The 19,202-nt window shown below is 38.3% G+C and overlaps 1 protein-coding gene and 1 pseudogene across 1 annotated transcript; one reads left to right on the top strand and one right to left on the bottom strand.

The window, feature by feature from the left end:
- The first annotated feature begins 10,035 nt into the window (after positions 1 to 10,035).
- Positions 10,036 to 19,004, top strand: MRPL19 (mitochondrial ribosomal protein L19). The gene is made up of 6 exons (XM_002757583.7): positions 10,036 to 10,170; positions 10,339 to 10,456; positions 15,543 to 15,661; positions 15,901 to 16,035; positions 18,047 to 18,228; positions 18,363 to 19,004. Exons 1-6 carry the CDS (start codon positions 10,068 to 10,070, stop codon positions 18,582 to 18,584), a joined length of 879 nt encoding a protein of 292 aa, XP_002757629.1. The 5' UTR covers positions 10,036 to 10,067; the 3' UTR covers positions 18,585 to 19,004.
- Positions 14,470 to 15,159, bottom strand: LOC144579154 (transcription elongation factor SPT4-A-like; annotated as a pseudogene).
- Positions 19,005 to 19,202: the final 198 nt, after the last annotated feature.

Below are 19,202 nucleotides of genomic sequence, written 5' to 3'. Positions count from 1 at the left end.
GCATACACACACAAAAGTCCAGGCAAGACTCAAATAGTTATGTAAATAAATAAATGTCCAAGATTGTACTTTACATCAGTAGGAAAAGGATGTTCAGCCTGTATATGAAGATTCACCCCTGTGAACCAAAAAGCACAACAGTCAAGATAATTACTCATATCTAATTAGATAGATTGACAAAAAGGAGAGAGCTCAAGAAGTGGCAGCTGTCACTACAGAACATCACACCCCAGCCCCACACTTAGGTGCAAGCTCTGCGGCCCATCATCATGGTTTCTATCCCCCTACATGTCCAGGAACGACTTTTACAGTAGCATATGTCAGAAGCAATCTCTAAGAGTGTAGGCGTACTTGATATGAATCCTCCTAGGTTGGCATTTTTTTAGATACGCATGTCACTAAGGGTTTGCTGGTTGCAATCTTACTATGTTGGAAAAAAATGTTGTTATAGACCCTTCTAGAAAACTCCTCAAGCAACAGAAATTTTATTAGAAAGAATTTATAGAATTTATTAAGTAAAATTTTATTAAAAAATTTTGGGTTTCAGAATTCCGGATGAACATAGTATACCTCAACAGCCAATTACAAGTTATTATCAAGAAATATTAATATTTCCCCAGATAAGTTGGTAGGAGATATACAAATAAAAGTGGCATTGGGAATAGAACTTTGTGATTAATAAATACTTAAAGTCTAAAAACTCCCTGTTAACAACAATGAATTGATGCTATTACTCTGTCCTTTCCTCTGCACAGACAGAAACTGCAGGACTCGGTTGGGTGGGCCTTGGCAGCACCTCTAAAGGGAATGCCTTTCTACTGTAAAATAACATTCTAAATGCATTTCAATACAAAGACTTGTAGGTTAAGCCCTAGTGCATGTCTTGCCTAGGAGTTTAATCATTCCCAGAAATGGATGATTTTGCCCTTCGTTGTTTATATTTATAGGTGTAATTAAAAATATATGTTATTCATGATTTTATCATAATTTATATCATCATAATTGTCATAAAAATGACATATAGATCCAGTTAATTATTAATTCTGTCACAGTTTTATGTATTACTGAATTGCCAGATTCTGGTAAGTCATTCCCATTATAATGAATATTGGTTTCTTTCCCCAAGATTTCGTTGAACATTGAATGAACACTTCCGGCAAGACTGTCATCCATTAGAACATTCCAGAGCTCCCAGTGAGTTTATATTTAGTGTGACTAAGATGTAGAGCAGCTGGGTTAAAATGTTATAATTTATGTTTTCTCCACTTGACATCGTCAATCTTTCAATATTTTTTTGCACTCAATTCTGTAATTTGTGAACATTCATCATTTATCTCTTCTACAATTTGAAAAAAAAAATGTTTCCAAGGTAGTCAGCCGTGTCTTATTTATTTGTTTATTTATTTATATTTTATTTTATTTTATTTTTTAAGACAGAGTCTTTCTGTGTCGTCTAGGCTGGAGTGCAGTGGTGCGATCTTGGCTCACTGATACCTCCACCTCCCGCCTTCAAGCGATTCTCCTGCTTCAGCTCCCTGAGTAGCTGGGATTACAGGTGTGTGCCACCACGCCTGGCTAATTTCTGTATTTTTGGTCCAGATGGGGTTTCATCATTTTGGTGAGGCTGGTCTCAAACTCCTGATCTCAGATGATCTGCCCACCTTGGCCTCCTGGGGCCCATCACGCCCGGCAATCACTAGTATTTTAAATTAGTTTATGGTATGCTTTTCATCTAGAAGATTTCAGTGGTAATAATGTGAAACTTAATCTCTCTTTTTATGGCTTTGGAGTATTTTTATCCTATTTAAGAAGACATACAATTTATTTTTTCGTATAATGTCTTGCATGTTTTTGTTTTATAGTTATTTTTTTATTCCATTCAAAAGTTTTCATTTTTCAAAATTCAATTCCTAGAATAGATAATTATAAGGTTCATAGTCAAACAATACAAAAATGCATACAGTAAAAGTGCTAGCTCCAACCTTGTTTATTCTTTCTCTAAGCCTTTTCCATCCCATGGAAGTTAAGTTCTTTCATGTGTGGGATATACATACATTTAATTATATATATATAGTATTCTTCCAGAAGTTCTTTATGCACAGCAAGTAGATAGAAATGTAAGATACTGATTTTCCAAACTTGTGAAGTGTGGATCAATCCATGTTTTTTTCCACCAGGTATCTAATTGTCTGAACATCATTTTTTGAGTAGTCCATCCTTTCCACATTTATTTTATTTTTATTACTGTTTGAGACAGAGTCTTGCTCTGTCACCCAGGGTAGAGTGCAGTGGTGTGGTCTCAGCTCATTGCAACCTCTGCCTCCCAGGTTCAAGCAATTCTGTGCCTCAGCCTCCCAAAGTGCTGGGATTACAGTCGTGAACCACTGCACACGTCCTCCACACTGATTTTAAATGCCAGTTTGCTCGTATCATAAATTCTCATACACATGTGTAATAGCTTTAAGTTTTTAATTTTTATTCCTACTTTGTTCTTCCTGTGTCAACAACATATTTTTTCTTGTTCCTTTTTTCCAGGTTTGCTCCTCTGTGAAGCAATGGAACAGCTTAGCAAATATGAACTGTTATGGCACTGTTTAATAGTCATTGCAATGAAATCTTGGCTAGCTTTTAGAATAAAAATATTACGCTTTTCTATATTTGAATGTGAAAATGATTTTGTGGCAGGCAGCTTGTAAGATGGTCTCCAATATTCCCCACCTCCTTATACTTATGGCCTTGGGGTCCATTCCACTTGAGTGTGAGCTGGATGTCGTGACTTGTTTCTAATAAATAGAATACGGTAACAGTGATGGCATGTCGATTCTGAGATTAGGTAACAAAAAGACTGTGAGACTGTGATTTCTGCCTTGTTCACCCTCTTATTCTGCTGCTGGCTCACTCTGAGAGAAGCAGGGTTCCTGTTATGAGCTGCCCTATGGAAAGGTCCATGTGGCAAGGAATCAATGTCCCCAGCCTAGAGCCAGCAAGGACCTGGGGGCTGCTTCTAGCCACAGGAATGAGCTGGGAAGCAGATCTTCCCTTAGTTGAGCCTTGAGTTGACCCTAGCCCCAGCCAACAACCTTTTGATTGCAGCACTGTGAAACCCCTGGAGTCAAAATCACTCAGCTAAGCCACTTCTAAATTTCCCACCCATAGAACCATACAATAATAAATGTTTGTAATTTAAGCTGCTAAATTTAGGAGCAATTTATTAAATAGCAAAAGATAGTAAATAAAGGAGTGTATGTGTGGTGGGGGTGAGCTTATGAGGTAATATGAAGTTCTTTCATTTAGGCAAAATATGTACTTCAAGGCCTTACAGATACAGATAATATTGATTTTGGAGAATCTGTCGTGACCCTGGGTCTGACTTTGGATTTTGGAAGCCCAGAACCTGATTTTCATTACAGCATGAAATAGATACATCATTTAGAGCAGACTTACATGAGCCAAATTTATGAAATTGATATGACAAAACTAAACGCTAGTTTATTAACTTATAAGTGAACAAAAAACAATCATGCTGACCAAAATACCAGAACATTTATGTCTTTGTGACCAGCAGTTTCTCTAAAGGCAAATTTAATGTCAAATATGGAAGGGGTTGCTTGATGAACACAGAACAAAGGGAGTTTAATATAGGTTCCAAGTGTTTATTGGCAACAAGCTAAGGCTCGTATTAAGGATAATTTCATCAGTGGAATCAGATAACTTGACAACTACTGTCTACAACTTCCTGCATCTATGTCTGCTCCAGAATGGACTCATCAGTGGGCTTGGAAATTCCCCAAATTTCTTGGCGAAGGCTCTTTCCTTTCCTGGCTGGGCACTGGCCAACTTTTCATGTTGTAACTCTGGTTTTCTAGACTACCGTTATGACTAACCACTCTTTGGAATGAGATTTCTTCTTCTTCCTTCATCTTCTTTCTTTCTACTCCTCCTCCTCCTTCATTCAGCAGCTAGCAAAGTACAGTGGCTCACAATTGTAATCCCAACACTTTAGGAGGCCAAGGCAGAGGGATCACTTGAACTCAGCAGTTTAAGACTAGGGCTGGGGAACAAGATGAAACTTTGCCTCTACTAAAAATGTAATTAGCCAGGTGTAATGGTGCACACCTGTAATCCCAGCTACTTGGGAGGCTGAGGTATAAGAGTCATTTGAACCCAGGAGGTGGAGGCTGCAGTGAACTGAGATCTTGCCACTGGACTCCAACCTGGCAACAGAGCAAGACTCTGTCTCTCCCCGAACGAAAAAATAAAATTAAAAATTTAAATTAAAAAAAAATCAGTGGCTAGATGTGTAGATTTGTTACATGGATATACTGGGTGATGCTGAGGTTTGGCCTTCTATTAATCCCATCACCCAAAGAGTGAACACAGTACCCAATAGACAGATAGTTTTTTGTCCCTTGTCCATCTCACACCCTCCCCACTCTTGGAATACCCAGTGTCTATTGTTTCCATCTTTATGTCCCTGAGTACTCATTTACCTCCCTCTTATAAGTAAGAACATTTATTATTTGGTTTTCCATTTCTGTGTTAATTCATTGAGGATAATGGCCCCCGGCTGCATTTATGTACCTGAAAAGGACATTATTTCATTCTTTTTATGGCTCTGTAGTAGTCCATGGCATATATGTACATTTCTTTATCCAATCCACCATTTGTAGGCACCTGGTTTGATTTCATGTATTGGCTATTGTGAAGAATGCTGCAAAGAACATATGAGTGCATAAGTCTTTTTGGTAGAATAATTTATTTTCCTTAGGGTATATACCCAGCAATGGGATTTCCAGGTAAAATGGCAATTCTATTTTTAGTTATTTTAAATCTCTAAACTACTTTCCATAGGGGCTTAACTCATTTGTATTCCCACCAACACAGAAAAGTAGTTCCTTTTCTTCACTGTCTTGCTAACATTTGTTATTTTTTGACTTTTTAATAATGGGCATTCTGACTGGTGTGAGAATGGTATCTCATTTGGTTTTGATTTGTCTGTTGGTTAGTAATGTTGAACATTTTTTCATACATTTGTTGGCTGTTTGTATGTGTTCTTTTGAGAAATGTCTGTTCATGTTCCTTGCCCACTTTTTAATGGTGTTATTTTTTCTTGTTCAATTATGTAAATTTCTTATGAATTCTGAATATGAATTAGACCTTTGTCAGATGCATAGTTTACAAATATTTTCTCCCAATCTGTAAGATGTCTGTTGACTCTGTTGATAGTTTATTTCACTGTGCAGAAGCTCTTTATTTAGGTCTCAATTGTCAATTTTTGGTTTTGGTGCATTTGCTTTTGAGACTTAATCATAATTTCCATGTCTCTGTGAATTTCCAGAAGAATATATCCTAGGCTTTCTTTTAGGATTTTTATAGTTTGAGGTCATACATTTAAGTCTGTAACCCATTTGAAGTTAATTTTTGTATGTAGTGAGAGGTAGTGGTCTTGTTTCATTTTTCAGCATATGGTTAGCCAGTTTTTCCAGCATCATTTATTGAATAGATGTCATTTTCCCATTGCTAATTTTTGTAGACTTTGTTGAAGATCAGTTGGTTGTAGATATGCAGCTTTATTTGTCAATTCTCTAGTGTGTTCCATTGGTCTATTTGTTTGTTTCTTTTTTTTTTTTTTTTTACCAGTACCATGCTATTTTGGATACTGTAGCCTTGCACTATAGTTTGAATTCAGGTCATGTTATTCCTCTTGCTTTGCTCTTTTTGCTTGGAATTGCTTTGGCTATTTGGACTTTTCCTTGGTTCCATATGGATTTTAGAATTTTTTTTCTAGTTCTGTGAAAAATGACAGTAATTTAATAGGAATTGTAATTTACATATCCAACGTATATATCATTGGATACGTAAATTGCTTTGGGCAGTATGGACATTTTGGTGACATTGATTCTTCCAATCCAGGAGCATGGAATGTTTTTCCATTTGTTTGTGTTATCTATAATTTATTTCAGCTGTGTTTTGTGGCTCTTGTTGTAGGGATTTCATCTCTTTGGTTAGACGTATTCCTAGGCTTTTTTTTTTTTGGTGGCTATTGTAAATGGAATTGCATTCTTGATTTGGTTTTCAACTTGATCATTGTTGGTGTATAGACATGCTATTGATTTCTGCATATTAATTGTGTATCCTGAAACTTTACTCAAGTTGCTTAACAGGACTAGAATTCTTACAGTAGCATATTTAGGGTTTTCTAGGTATAGAAGATTCTTTTTTTGGATGTGTTAATAGATGAATCAAATTATAATTTCCTCTTGCTGGCATCTTTAAAGTAAGTTTTACAAAAAGCTTTTTTTTTTAAAATTAGGTGAAGGATGTTAATTAACTCAACTGTGGTAATCATTTCACATTTCATATGTATATCAAATCATCATGTTGTATACCTTAAGTATATAAATATATACAAATTTTATTTTTCAATCATATCTCAATGAGATTGGAAAAAATTCATTATGATCTATACATTTATCCCCAAACTTTATTTATGCATTATCTCAATTTGATCCTTACACCAACCCATTGAGGTAGGTATATTTCCATCCTATTACCCACGAAGAAGTGAAGGCAGAGATGGGAACCTCTCTGCCTTATATAGTAATTATACTAGCTAAGATTAATAGCTAGTATACTTCAGAAATCATTTTACTGACTCTACCTCACAAATAGATTGAGAGACGAAAAAAAAAAATACTTCTTTCTATCACCATTGCCTCTACCTCTATTGTTTCCAAATTGGAGTAACTATCAGAATCACCTGGAGGATTTGTTAAAGCACAGAATGCTGGGTTCCATGCCCAGAGTTTTAAATTCAGTAAGTCTGGGGGTGGGACCTGAGAATTTGTATTTTAACATGTTCTGGTTAAGCTGATGTTGCTAGTCAAGGGCTCACACTTTAAGAATCATTTTTTTTGCTTCCAGGTTAGCACCATCTCTCTTTTGGAATATTCCAATAATTTCCTGCTTCCCACCCATTTTTCTAAAGTACAATCAGAGTGATCTACCTAATTTTACTTGGAAATATTTATTGGGTGCCAGATACTCTACTAGAGTGTGTAATAATGAGCAAAACAGACAAGGATCCTGATGTCACAATAAGCTAAATCAGCCAGTTTGCCTGGAACACTTTCTTCCCTTGGCTGAACATCATGTAATGATGTTCATGATCTCCTTTCCATGGCTGTAAAACACAGAAGTAAATAATCAAAGTTCCATTCTTGTAATCAGCTGACAAAATGGTTGAGGCAGCTCTGTGCTCGTTGATTTTGCTCCATGAAGTTGTTTGGTGAAATAATTTAAACTCCAGCTCATTCTCCACATTAGGATAAGGTCAAAATGGCCTGATGGATGTTGGGTGGGCAGGAATGTGGGAAAAAATTAACTAAGATTCTTTAGGTTTATTCTTCTAGTTTTGTCAGGGAGGGCAGCAAGTGTGTCTTGATAATGTCTAGTAAATTTCCTGCCATCTTCCTGTAAAGGTCTGTCTTACTTCTCTGCCACTACCCATAGGACCAATCCTAGCAAGAGTGAAGGCCAAGTTTTCTGTAGTTAATACAGAAAAATCTTCACCACTACCAGTTATGATTATCTTTGCCTCTCCTTCTTTTCACTCTTAAGGGCTCGAAGTCTACTTTTTTGGGTAGGCAGAAGAGCCAAAATACTGCTCATCTGAAATTTTGGTTGTGCAATTTCATGTCATTTATAGAATAAATTCTTATTCTAATCAAAGAAGCTAGAGTTGGCCGGGCGCGGTGGCTCAAGCCTGTAATCCCAGCACTTTGGGAGGCCGAGGTGAGTGGATCACGAGGTCAAGAGATTGAGACCATCCTGGTCAACATGGTGAAACGCTGTCTCTACTAAAAATACAAAAAATTAGCTGGGCATGATGGCGCGTGCCTGTAATCCCAGCTAGCTACTCAGGAGGCTGAGGTGGAAGAATTGCTTGAACCCAGGAGGTGGAGCTTTGTGGTGAGCCGAGATCGCGCCATTGCACTCCAGACTGGGTAACAAGAGTGAAACTCTGTCTCAAAAAAAAAAAAAAAAAAAGAAGCTAGAGTTAAAATAGAAGGCCCTTTCTTCACAGCACCTTGAATTCTGTGCTCAAAACATGACCCTGTTCCTCAAGGTTGATGAAACAGCTCATGTTCTTCAGGATGGCAAGCCAGAGTTTGGGGGCCAAGCTGCAGAGATTGGTTGATTTTTTGAGTATTTGATTTGTGTCCAAAATAAACAGTAAGGCTTTAAACTGGGGAAAGACAAGAACAGGGTATGTATTCTGAGCCATCATTTTTGGTTGCTGTGTGAAGGACTGGAGGTAACTAGAGGCAGGAAGACTAATGAGAAGTCTGTTGCAGGGATCTCCAGGGATCCTGAAGAGAAAAAATGGTGTCCTAGATTGGAAATATGGATAGGAGGATGAGAAAGTATATGGATTCCTGAGATATCTGATGGTGCCAGGAATAGTTTTTGGAACTTCATCCACGGGAACATAGGGAGGAATCAAGGATAACACTGAGATTTTTGGCTTAGGCAGGAGAGTAGATGCTGAACTCATTCCTTGAGATTGCCAATACTAGAAAGGAAGTCTGGAACTCAGTATGGATATGCTAAATTTTAGGTAGCTTTGGGATACTAATGCAACTGGAATGACTAACATATAGTCAAATAATCACATTACTCTTAAGTGTTAAATCCTTCTATTTTGTCACCATTGCTGAGATAACAAATACCAAATGTCTTTTTTGGTATGTTTGTTTCTTTTTCTTTTCTTTCTTCCTTTTTTTTTTTTTTGAGACAGAGTTTCACTCTTGTTGCCCAGGCTAGAGTGCAATGGTACAATCTTGGCTCACTGCAACCTTGGCTTCCTAGGTTCAAGTGATTCTCCTGCCTCAGCCTCCCAAGAAGTTGGGATTACAGACACCTGCCATCACATCTGGCTTATTTTTGTATGTTTAATAGAAACGGGATTTCACCATGTTGGCCAAGCTGGTCTCACATTCCTGATCTCAGGTGATCTGCCCAGTTCGGCCTCCCAAAAATGCAGGGGTTACAGGTGTAGTCACTGCCCCTGGCTTTGTGCTTGTTTCTTAGATACAAGGTCTCACTATGTTGCCCAGGCTGGTTTCCAACTTACGTGCTCAAGGGATTCTCCTGCATTGGCCTCCCAAAATGCTGGGATTATAGGCATGCCCCACCATGCTCAGTCATTTTCCATATTTCTTACAAGACTTACAATTTACCTTTTTTAGCTTTACTTCTCCCACCTATCCATATCCACAGTTGCCCAGCCCAAATTCATTTGGGTTCTTCAAAGGCTTAATGCGTTCTGTAGTCTCAAGGACTTCAGGCCAGCAGTTCTGTCAGAAACTATTTAATTCTCCTTTCTGTGCATTCAACAAAGAATTAGTAAAATTAGCTGGGAGTGATGGTGCGAGACGGTAGTCTCAGCTACTCAGAAGGCTGAGGTGAGAGGATTGCCTGAACTCAGGAGCTGGAGGCTGCGGAGCCATGATCAGGCCACTGTACTCCAGCCTGGGCATCAGAGGAAGACCCTGTCTCAAAAAAAAAAAAACAAAAACAAAAACAAAAGAAAAACAAAGATTTAGTTAAGGCCCAGGTAGGTGCTAAGTGCTGGGATAAAACGGTGAGCAAAAAGACTTTGTCCCTTCCATTGCCTCATTACACTATAATGGCAGATTTAAATACTAATCTAATGATTACACAAGAAAGAATTGCAAATGAGATCAGAGCTGCCCATCAAGGCACCTAGTGGGAACGAGGGCCTACAGTGATTTTTGCATAGCGAAAGCTTGCCTGAGAAGATAGTTGATTCAGAGGTGGGGAGGAAAGAGGTTTCTAGGCTGGGAGAACACCCCTGTGGGAGAGGTGTAACTTGGCGCATTATGGATAACTAGAGAAATTTGCACTTTTCCTAAGACGTCAGGAAAGGAGTTGGGGAGAAACTTATTCATTTTGTCCCATAGCAGCCGCCATCCGGTGGCAGGTAGCTGCAACCGCATCGCACTGATTACTGGGAGTTGTAGTCTTGACGTGAGCTAGCTGACATGGCGTCCTGCTTTGCAGCGGGGCAAGGGGCTGCAATGGGCCTAGGCCGGAGTTTCCAAGCCGCCAGGACGCTGCTCCCCGCTCAGACCTCTATCGCCTGCAGTAAGTGGGACGGGACTTGCGAGCTCTGGGGCGTTAGGAGCCCAAGGTCAGGATGGAGGACGCGAGCCTGGATATCAGAGGCAACCCTGGCATTGGGGGAGATTGCGGGGGTCTGCAGGATCTCAGGGCGGGCACGAGAGTCCTGACCTCCGTCGTCCTCTCTCCCAGGGTTTCACGCAGGGCATGTCCGGCAACAGAGCACTGGGCCTTCCGAGCCCGGCGCCTTCCAGCCGCCGCCGAAACCAGTCTTTGAGGATAAGCACCGCCTCGCGCAACAGGAACGCAGGTGAGGCTCTGCCCTGGCGCCAGGCTGGCAACTGGGGTCGATGCGCGCGTGAGCGGATTCACGTTGGACGTCCCGGCTCTAAGGTGGGGAGTGCACCTCCCCCTGCACCTGGGGGTGTGTAGGATTCCTGAGCCTGCATTTGTAAAGCGCATCTCTCTGTTCTGTCTTCCTCGAGTCTCCCCAAGCCAGCATTGAACTTCTTTGCAGTTTTATTGAGTCAGAACTTCAAGTAGGGATTCCCCGTATTTTAAGCACTTTCCTCTGTCTGAGGTACATCCTATTTGTACTGGTTTACGTTCACGAGCCGTTCTTTTCTTTCAAAAGACCCTTAATCCTGGATAGGAATCGATCGGCCAACTTAAAACATTGGTTATAGTTTAGGTTGGAAGTTTTGGCAGACATGGCATAGTAAAAATTGCCTCTGAATTATGTCTGAAACTTACTTATCAAAACAGTGTGAATAAAAACTTAAATGAGTGGTGGTAATCTTGAAGATACATGTAAATTTGAAGGACTTAAGACCTGAAAAAAGAGCTGTGTAACAATCTTTTTAAAAAGCCAGAGTTCAGAGCAAAAACCTGATATGATTATAGGCTTCTTGAAAGGGCTGTAGGTTGTCGATTGGATTACTTCTGGGATTTTTTTTCTTTTCTTTTTTTTTTTAATTTCTGAATCTTGCTCAGTCACCCAGGCTCGAATACAATGGTGATTTAGCTCACAGCAGCCTCAAACTCATGGGCTCTAGTGATCCTCCCGTCTCAGCCTCCTGAATAGCTGGAACTACAGGCACCACACCTGGCTTTTGTTGTTGTTGTTTAACATTTAAAATATTCCATGGATTTAAATAGAAGTAAACTTGCTGAGTTAGAGAACCTAGAAATTCAGAAAATATTTCCTAATAAAAACTTTTTTTTGAAGGTAAAACTAGAATCTCTCTCTGTCTTTTGTTTTGTTTTGAGACACAGTTTTGCTCTTGTTGCCCAGGCTGGAGTGCAGGGGCATGATCTTGGCTCACTGCAACCACTGCTTCCCGGTTCAAGCCATTCTCCTGCCTCAGCGTCCCAAGTAGCTGGGATTAAAGGCATGCACCACCACGCCCAGCTAATTTTTGTATTTTTAGTAGAGATGGGGGTTTCATCATCATGGCCAGGCTAGTCTTGAACTCCTGATCCACCCGTGGAATATCTCTCTTAAAAGGTGATATTTAATAGAATTCACTTAAATAGGAATGTGAATTATATGCTCTGGAGAACAATTTGACAGAATTTAGTAAGTTTAAGTTGTGTATATCTTCTCAGAAGACACACAGCCTAAAGAAACTCTAACATGTATGTACAAGCAGACAAGTACAAGAATGAGTGTAACAGTATTTTTTGTAACAAAAATTCAGAGGCAGCCTACATATCCATCAGTAGGTGAATAGGCAGATCCATTCATATGACAGAATATTGTACAGCAGTGAAAAATGAACTAGAGCTAACTTTTAAACATGGATGATTTTACAAATATGTGTAAAAAAAACCCTGTAGAATCATTAATGTAGTAGGATGTTATTTTTATGAAGTTTAAAACTATAGGCCAGGTGCATTGTCTCTCAGTACTTAGGGAGGTCAAGGAGGGCAGATCATGAAGTCAGGAGTTTGAGACCAGCTTGGTGAAACCCCCATCTCTACTAAAAATACAAAAAACAAAAAAAAGCCAGTGTTAGTGGCATGTGCCTGTAATCCCAGCTACTCGGGAGGCTGAGGCAGAAGAATTGCTTGAACCCGGGATGTGGAGGTTGCAGTGAGCTGAGATCACTCCACTGCTCTCCAGCCTCGGCAACAGAGCAAGACTCCATCTCAGAAAAAAACAAAAAACTATACTAAACAATATATGTTGCCTAGACATACATGCATATGTAAAGTAAAAAGAAATGTAAGGGGGACATTCTGAAACTTTTCGGTACAGTCAAACCTAACTTTACGACTAGTGGTACCAGCTGATATTATGTGTCTCCTGATGTGACAGAATATGTTGTTCACATCATCATCTCTGTAATATTCTAAAATCATTTAACCTTAGTCTAGGCATGTGGAAACAATCCAGAATCCAGGAATAAGATAGTAGGCCTTGACTGTTCAAAACATTTAATGGTATAAAAATACAAAGATGGGGAAAAGTCCTAGTTTAAGAGACTAACAACCAAATATGATCTGTGAAGCTTGATTGTATTTTGAATTGAGCAACGAATAGATGTAAAATACCTTCCCAGGTTGATGACATGTATTTTAGTATGCACTCTGTATTAGATCAAGCTTGTCTACCTGCAGCCCATCGTGCAGCCTCGGACAGCTTTAAATGTGGCCCAACACAAATTTGTCAGCTTTCTTAAACCATTATGAGATTTTTTTTGCCTTTTTTTTTTTGGCTCACCAACCATTCTTAGTTTATTTTATGTGTGGCTCAAGATAATTCTTCCAGCATGTCTCAGGGAAGCCAAAAGATTGGAAACATTTGTATTGGATTATGCTTTCAAATTAATGCTAACTTTTATAGGTGTCATAAGGGTATCATGATAATATAGGAGCCAGTCCTTATTCTTAGAATAAGCCTTCTAAATTATTGAAGAATGAAATGCCTTGCTTTTCCATTTTTTTGAGACAGAGCCTTGCTCTGTCACCCCGGCTGGAGTGCAGTGGCATGATCCTGGCTCTGTAACCTCCCACTCCTGGACCCCTCCCTATTCAGCGTCCCAAGCAGCTGGGATTACAAGTACCCACCACCATGCCTGGCATTTAAAAAATTTTTTTTTTTTTTTTTTTAGAACGAGGTCTCACTATATTGCCCAGGCTGGTCTGGAACTCGTGGGCTCAAAGGTCCACCCTCCTCAGCCTCCCAAGTGTTGGGATAACAGATGTAAGCCACCACACCTGGCTGACATTTTCAAATGGTTCAGAAAAAAATGATACATATGCATAAAGCAAATACAGTGAAATTTGAGCAGTTGGTAAAAGTAAAATGAAGGATCTACAGGTGTTCATTGTATTACTATTTTTGGTAGGTTTTAAAATTTTCAAAGTAGAAAATTGAAGAAAAATTCATGGGGATAATGACCAAATTTAGGATAGTAGTTATAGGGAGTAGGAAGGAATACACAGGGGCTTCTACAATATTGGTAATTTATTTCTTGAGGTGGGTGGTAGAGACATGAATATTCATTGTACTGTCATATATATTTTTAATGTAGATTAAATATTTCATAATTAGTTTAAAATTAGTTATAGAAGTAAAAAAGATTATTATTATTATTTTTTTGAGCAAAAGGATTTCACCTTTATAAGACTCACACAATTTTTATATAGCTTCATTTCTGCAATCACAACAATCCTGAGATAAACAGGCAGGGTCTAATCATTCTCTTTTTATTTTCTAGAAATTTCTAGAAATTTAAGTAAATAATAATTTATGGTGAATTTTTTATTCTAAAACAAATACCTCACCTTGGCCAAAAATGAGACATTACCCAAGGTTCCCTACTAGGCCAGAGGAGAAAAGGAAGGGCTTATTTCATACAGAGGCACAAAGAAGGCAGAGTAGGACCCAGCAGTCACCTAATGCCCAAGGGTCTCCAGTTAGGAGAATGTGAAATGCAAGGATGTGGCACTGGCCTAAGGTATAGGGGGAGCAGGGGGAAAAAACAGGAATTATTAAACGTGGTCAAGGAGCAAAGAGCACTATGAAGCCTCAGGATTTCTTCAAACGATACTGCTGTGCCAGGTCTAGAGGGCAGAAAGATACAACCATGAGACACCAGGACTACCAAGCTGATGGGGTTACCTGGCCTCTGGATGGCACCTTATGATAGGCAGAAGGTAAGGAAACTTTCTAGTTTCTTGCAAACTAGAAAGGCTGCAATGCTAGAAGTTCAGAGACAGTCAATAGGGAGTAGAAGGGCCTCTGCTGCTCTGGGAAGATTCTTACAGGATAAATAAGCTCTTACCATGCCTAAGAGAAAGGGAGAGGGAGGCAAAGATGTGTCATGGCCTTAACTTTCTAGAGGTTCATATTTATTGGCATTTGACCTAGAGTCCTTGCCATGGGCAAGGCGCAGCCCTGGGCCATGGATAGGAAGATCAGCATTGTACTTTCTCCTCAATTCCATCTGTTAATCCACCAGGCCAAATCTCTCCCACCCTCACCTGTCATCCAAAGAAGATAAAATGGTTCAGGGACATGATGTGCTGAAGCTGTGTCTCTGGATTTGGAGATCACTCCTCGACTTTTCACTTCCACATGATTCCTTGGGGCAGGCAACTAGTGAATGACACTGCATATACACCTGGCTTAAAGTTACTGACTAGCTGACACTTGGAGACCTAGCTGTCCTCTGGACTCATCATTGCAATGATTCCATCAAAGGAAGAGCTAGTGTGGTCATATACCATCTCTCGGTTATTATTCTTCATCTGTACATAGGGATCACAGTTGTCACAACCATCATATTCAAACTGGTCTATAGACTTGACCAGCAAACACAGCAGACAAGCCCATAGATGCTGCAAGTTCTTCAGCACCATCTCCAGGGCCATCTTCTGTGATCAAGAAGATCATTTTAAAAGTCCATTTATAATACTGATTTATATGTTTATATATTTTCTGACATAATTTACTATAGCATGTATAGCTCAGTGTGAGGCTTGTAATTATGGTTATAAGCTCTGGAGATTGAGAGGCATGCCTACATTTAAATCTTTGCAGATTTATAGCTATTATGGTAATGGGTTAGTTATTCACCTTTTTTAAGCTTCAGTTTCTTGCTCTGTAAAAAGGAGATAACACCAAACCCACATGGTTGCTAGAAGGATTAATTTATGCAATAGACATTTTATAAAGCTTTTAACAAAATACCAGGTCAGTACTCAGGAATTGTTAGCTATTTTCATGAGCTTTAAAAATTTTAGAAATAAGATTGACTTTTATTTAGACCATGAAGAATAAAACATGTCAATATCATATTCTTTAATTTCTTTGAAAAGCAACAATTTTTCTTCTAGCAGCCTTTTAAGTTTACTTTTAATTAATTTATTTATTGTTTTTTTCACAGGTTCTTGAGTCCTGAATTCATTCCTCGAAGGGGAAGAACACATCCTCTGAAATTTCAAATAGAAAGAAAAGATATGTTAGAAAGGAGAAAAGTACTCCACATTCCAGAGTTCTATGTTGGTCAGTAAGAGCTGTATGCTTTTATTATTAGTGATTGGATGGTTAGTTTCTTTGCATAAAGAAGATTGTTTTTTACATACCTGGGTTATGCGATATGAGGTATTTATTCCTACATTAAAAGATTTAGGCAGTTAAGAAGTTATCTAGAAATGCTGTTTGTTTGTTTCTGCATCTTATATAAAGTTTACTTCTCAGCTGGGTGTGCTGAAAAGAAGTTTACTTCTCTTTTGAACTTGTAGGAAGTATTCTTCGTGTTACTACATCCGACCCATATGCCAATGGAAAAATCAGCCAGTTTCTGGGGATTTGCATCCAGCGATCAGGAAAAGGACTTGGAGCTACTTTTATCCTTAGGAATATTATTGAAGGACAAGGTAAGTTTTATTTCATGATTTTCAGTGTCTAGAAAATGTTATCTCAGGATTTCTTTTTGTTTCTGCATCCTGGGATAAGAAATCTGAGACTTGAAAGTAAAAGGGGACTGTAAGGGGAGATGTGGAGCCTGTGGCTTTAAAATGGATTGAGATTTGAGGTTAATGATTAAATATGGTTGGAACAACAGTCATTAGAAGTAGAATTCGCAAACCATGGCAACATCAAAGTGGGGAAATAAATGACTATAAAGCAGTGTGGGGATATTCCTTTTAGGAGTAAATAACCCATGAGTACTTTAAGACAGACATTAATGTCCTCATGAATTACTTGCTCCTAAAATGAATACCCACATTTTACTTTATGTTATGACACAAAACAAAATCATCACTGTTTCATATGATTTGGGAGGAATTTTAAAAAGGCAAAATTGTGTTTGTATACTGTTCCTAATAGGCAGAGGAACAAGTAGTAAAACTAGCAAGATTATGAATTAAAATGGCAGGTACAGTTAAGTTTATAAAGTTGTATGCTTCATGATTTCCAACAACAAAGTATTCTTATTTTCAAAGATCCTGAGAGCAGTTGCTGTCTTGCTTATTCTGTAATGACCTAGTGGGCTGTGCATGTAGGCATTCAGCAGGACTTGACTGATCACAAAAATTTGTGCCTTAAATCAGGTCAAATACTTGGAAAGGCCTTATAATAGAAGTAAATGAGCATAGGAGTGAGTCATTTGATTTTCTTTAAGCATTAAGATGTTATAGTTTCCACTCTGCATGGTTCTAGTCAATCAGCTGTGAGATACTATACTTGATATACTAGACACAGAATACTCAAAAAGGATTAGCTCCCTCCTGCCATTCTCTATAATATGTCTGACTATTATTATAACCCACTTCAACCTTCCCCATCACTGCTTCCTGCATTAGTGTTTCCTTCTTGTCCAGTGGCTTTGTATACCATCTGTATAATGATAACTTCCAAATTTATAACTCCAGGACTGACCCTTTTCAAGTTCCTGATTTGCATATGTAACTACTTGATCAATACTCTATTGAGATGTCTTATCAGCATAATTTGAAAACAGAACCCTTTATTTTCCCTTGCAGGGTGTTCCACTCACAGTCTTTTCTATTTCCATAAATGGTACCACTGCCTATCCACTTATTTTCACATATGTGGTCAATCAGGTTTTCTTGGCACAGTCTCCAAAAACTATATTGCGATTTTGTCTGTTCGTCCCTCTCCATTGCTGTCACCGTCATCCATGTCACCATTGTCTGCCTGCATTTGTGCAGTCTCTCTGGTTTACATTTCTGGTGTCTTACTCTGTGCTGTTGTGACAAAATGCTACAGACTGGGTAGTTTAGAAAGAACAGAAATTTATTTCTCACAGTTCCGGAAGTTGGGAAATCTAAGATCAAGGTGCAGGCAGGTTTGGTATTTCATAAGGCCTCCTTCCCTGCTTCTGAGATGGTGCATTGTTGTTTGTGCTCTGGAAGGGCCAAGCACTGTGCCCTCACATGGTGAAAGGTGGAAGGGCAATAGGCAAAACAAGCAACTAATCCTTAATCAAAGGAGCGTCTAACCAAAGTTGGAACTTAAAAATTTACTTACCCCTTTTGCATCATAAATCTTAAACTCTTAACATGGAAGACTGATTTTTCTTCAGGTAATTGGGAGGTAAAAACATGACATAGGGAAGAATTCAGACCTTCTCTGAAGTTACTACTATGAGAATTGAAAAGATATGTGACAACATATTTATAAAAACCATTTTTTCTTTTTTAGACTATCGTTCGAATTCAGACTTTCTCACTTTATATTTAAATGGATTTTAGCTTATTTCTATTTCTTTCAGTAATCTTTTTCTTAAAAATTTCAAATTAATGGCATGTTTTCTCCATGCAAAACTTTGTGCTAATTCCTTTATGAAATGCTTTTACTGTAGTATGAGATGCATAGGAATGTGGACTTAGATGATAAGAATATGTTTTCGTGTCTATTTAGGTGTCGAGATTTGCTTTGAACTTTATAATCCTCGAATCCAGGAGATTCAAGTGGTTAAATTAGAGAAACGGCTGGATGATAGCTTGCTATATTTACGAGATGCCCTTCCTGAATATAGCACTTTTGATGTGAATATGAAGCCAGTACCACAAGAGCCTACCCAAGAAATTCCTGTTAATATGGTATGTGTTATACATTTGAAACTAGAAGTTCAAGTTTAAAATAAGAAAGAATCATCTTAATGAAAACTTCAGAAGAATTTTGGCTTATGCCTATCAGCCTAATTATTTTTTTCTTTTTTTTAAATCTTCCTTAGCTGAAAGTGAAAATGAAACCTAAGCCCTGGTCTAAACGCTGGGAACGCCCAAATTTTAATATTAAAGGAATCAGATTTGATCTTTGTTTAACTGAAAAGCAAATGAAAGAAGCTCAGAAGTGGAGTCAGCCGTGGCTTGAATTTGATATGATGAGGGAATATGATACTACAAAAATTGAAGCTGCGATATGGGAAGAAATTGAAGCATCACAAAGATCTTGATTCAGAGAATGAATTTGGTTAGTTGCAGAAGATATATTGGCTCTAAGAGGCTATATTTTGAGACCAATTTAATTTCATTTATAGGAACATAGTAATTATGTGAACTAAGCCTTTATTGTTTTATTAATACTTTTTTCTAAAATAAAACTTGTACACCAGTTTATTACTCTAAAAAGAGAATTACACATGCCAAGTGGTCCCATGTCCATTTGCTTATTGGAGGCAAAGCTAATGTTCTTTAATGAGCATGTAAAATGAGCAAGGGGAATAGATGATGTGATTTTTTGTAAATTTTGAAAAGTTTATAAACACAACAATGTATGAATTACAGAATAATAAACATTCATGTACCCACTGTCAGGTTAAGAAATAGAACATTTAGTAATATCTAAGACGGTTAAGAAATAAAACATTTAAAAAGATCTAAGAAGACTCCTGCGTGTTTGCAATTGTATCCCTCTCCTTTTTAAATGTAAATATCTTGACTCGTTAATCATTCCCTTGCGTTTCTTTTAGTTTACTTCTAACATATATATTCTTCAACAATACATTTAATTTTGAAAAACCTGTTAGCCAGTATAAAGGGGCAGTATTGCTATTGTTGCATCAAGGCTTCAA

The sequence above is a fragment of the Callithrix jacchus genome, chromosome 14, assembly GCF_049354715.1.
Source record: "Callithrix jacchus isolate 240 chromosome 14, calJac240_pri, whole genome shotgun sequence".
NCBI lineage: Eukaryota > Metazoa > Chordata > Mammalia > Primates > Cebidae > Callithrix > Callithrix jacchus.
Note: the sequence above shows the minus strand (reverse complement) of the source record. Positions and strands in the feature narration are given on the sequence as shown.

What these genes read in the sequence shown, in the direction of transcription:
- MRPL19 (XM_002757583.7), top strand. Translation starts at nt 10,068, where the DNA reads ATGGCGTCCTGCTTTGCAGCGGGGCAAGGGGCTGCAATGGGCCTAGGC. An exon ending in TCAGACCTCTATCGCCTGCA is followed by an intron (nt 10,171 to 10,338) that starts GTAAGTGGGACG and finishes CCTCTCTCCCAG; the next exon opens with GGTTTCACGCAGGGCATGTC. An exon ending in GAATATTATTGAAGGACAAG is followed by an intron (nt 16,036 to 18,046) that starts GTAAGTTTTATT and finishes GTGTCTATTTAG; the next exon opens with GTGTCGAGATTTGCTTTGAA.